Here is a 2,159-nt window from a genome sequence, read left to right as displayed (position 1 = left end):
GTGGGGGTGGGGAGGAGCCTGCTGATAGCATGAGGGACCGGGGAAAGAGAAGGGTCTGCCTCCTGCCCACCTTGTCCCCAGGTGCTGCGTTTGGTGGAGGCCCAGGCTACCCATTTCCAGCAGGGCCACGAGGAGCTGAGCCAGCTGGCCCAGTATCGCAAGGAGCTGGGTGGCCAGGTAGAGCCCCAGGGAGCAGGAAGGTGGAAGAGGGAGGGAAGGCGCTTTGAGATGACTCTGGGTGAGGGTGGGGCCATCTGAGATACCCTTCCTGTGCTTAGTTACACCAGCTGGTCCTGAATTCAGCCCGCGAGAAGAGGGACATGGAGCAGAGACATGTGCTGCTAAAACAGAAGGTGAGGACTGGGGCTGCAGACAGGAGGCGGACGACCCTGGGGCCTTGGTCTCTGCTCACTTCAGTTGCCCTTTGACACTTTTGTGCCCCCAGGAGCTGGGTGGGGAGGAGCCAGAGCCAAGCCTAAAGGAGGGGCCTGGTGGCTTGGTCATGGAAGGACATCTCTTCAAAAGGGCCAGCAATGCATTTAAGACCTGGAGCAGGTGAGGAGTGAACATCCCAGTCGGTTTTGGGGGTTTTTTTGAGTGGTTATAGTGTGTTAAATGGGTCTTCCCAGGTGGTTCACTGGGTAAAGAATCCTCCTGCAGTAGAGGAGACCTGGGTTCAATCCCTGGGTTGGGAAGATCCCCCTGAGGAGGGCATGACAACCCAGTCCAGTATTCTTGCCTTGAGAATCCCATCGAGAGAGGAGCCTGGTGGGCTATAGTCCATAGGGTCACAAAGAGTCGGACATGACTGAAGCAACTGAGCATGCATGCATGCACACACCATGTGTTAAATGCAGCCAGGAAAAACAGACAGACTGCCCCTACCCCCCACCCCACTGCTTCCTTCAGAGACTTTATATTCCATCAGCAAAGATACACAGTGATATGGTAATTAAGTGAATTACGTGTTATCTTAGACGGTAAGAATACCATAGGCAAAAAACAACAAAGAAGCAATGTGGACACAGCCGGAAAGGAGCTGTGACTTTGAGTAGGGTGGTCAGTCTAGACCTCCTGGAAAGGTGACTGCTGAGTGAGGACTGGAAGGATATCTAGGGGGAGAATGTTTTAGGCTGAAGGAGGAGCCCTTCCAAGGCCCTGAGGAACCTGGAGGGTTCCAGGAACAGAGGGGAGGCCCTGGGTGTGGACAGAGGGAGGGAGGAGGAAGTGGTAGAAGATGCAGGTGGAGCTAACAGGGTGTGAATCATGATGGCCTCGTTGGCTGTGCTCTGAGGGAAGTGGGGCGCCATGGGAGGGTGTGGAGCAGGGTGGTGACCTGTTCTGACGTGACCCCTTCCCCTTCCAGGGCCACCGCCGGCCCCTGAGGGATCTTTGTGCAAATTAAGAAACGGAGCCCCTTCTCCAAGATACTTATATTTGCCAAAACGTTGTAGTAACTATTTTATTAGACAAAGCATTTTTGCTGCCATCTGCTGGAAACTTGTCTTTGTGAGTCTATCACAACTGGGTGCTGAGATGTGATCAGCACCCCTCACAGGTCCCTGGCTGCCCCTCCTCTGCAGCATCTCCTGGGACGGGCAGCCCAGGGCTCTCTCTTCTCAGTGAGATTCTATGAAGCTGAGAGCACCATATTCCTCCTGTCCCTCTCCTGAGCCATTACCCCCACATCACAAATGCTATTTCCACCTCTTCCAGACGCTGGTTCACTATTCAGAGCAACCAACTGGTCTATCAGAAGAGGTACAAGGTGAGTAGGCTGGGTCCTGGGTACTGGGCCCCAGGAGGACTCAGCCCTGCTGTGGCTGCCTGGACATCTGCCCTCCCCCCACCAGGACCCTGTGACCGTGGTGGTGGATGACCTTCGTCTCTGCACAGTGAAGCTCTGTCCTGACTCAGAAAGACGGTTCTGCTTTGAGGTTGTGTCCCCCAGCAAGTGAGTACAGTGCCCAGGGCTGATGGCCTGTGTGTCTCAATCTTACTGGCTGGCAAGGGTCTTGGAGGCCCCTCATGCTGTCCCAGATGTTAACCCTTTGGTGGTTGACTGGGGAGGAGAGTATAGGGCAAAGGGGCATATCTAGAAGGGTATTAACAATTGGTGCAGAGGTATTTCCATATGACTGGCACCAGCCGCACACTTG

At 54.7% G+C, this 2,159-nt stretch overlaps 1 protein-coding gene across 1 annotated transcript in view; it reads left to right on the top strand.

The window, feature by feature from the left end:
- Positions 1 to 2,159, top strand: part of ACAP1 (ArfGAP with coiled-coil, ankyrin repeat and PH domains 1) — a 12,345-nt gene that overhangs the window by 5,941 nt on the left and 4,245 nt on the right. The window contains exons 7-11 of the mRNA XM_010847498.1: positions 35 to 177; positions 279 to 353; positions 446 to 555; positions 1,717 to 1,768; positions 1,854 to 1,954. Of these exons, the coding sequence (XP_010845800.1) occupies positions 35 to 177; positions 279 to 353; positions 446 to 555; positions 1,717 to 1,768; positions 1,854 to 1,954 (481 nt within the window). The remainder of the gene's footprint in view (positions 1 to 34; positions 178 to 278; positions 354 to 445; positions 556 to 1,716; positions 1,769 to 1,853; positions 1,955 to 2,159) is intronic.

Source organism: Bison bison, unplaced genomic scaffold, assembly GCF_000754665.1.
Source record: "Bison bison bison isolate TAMUID 2011002044 unplaced genomic scaffold, Bison_UMD1.0 scf7180017864249, whole genome shotgun sequence".
NCBI lineage: Eukaryota > Metazoa > Chordata > Mammalia > Artiodactyla > Bovidae > Bison > Bison bison.
This window is presented reverse-complemented; position numbering and strand designations above follow the sequence as displayed.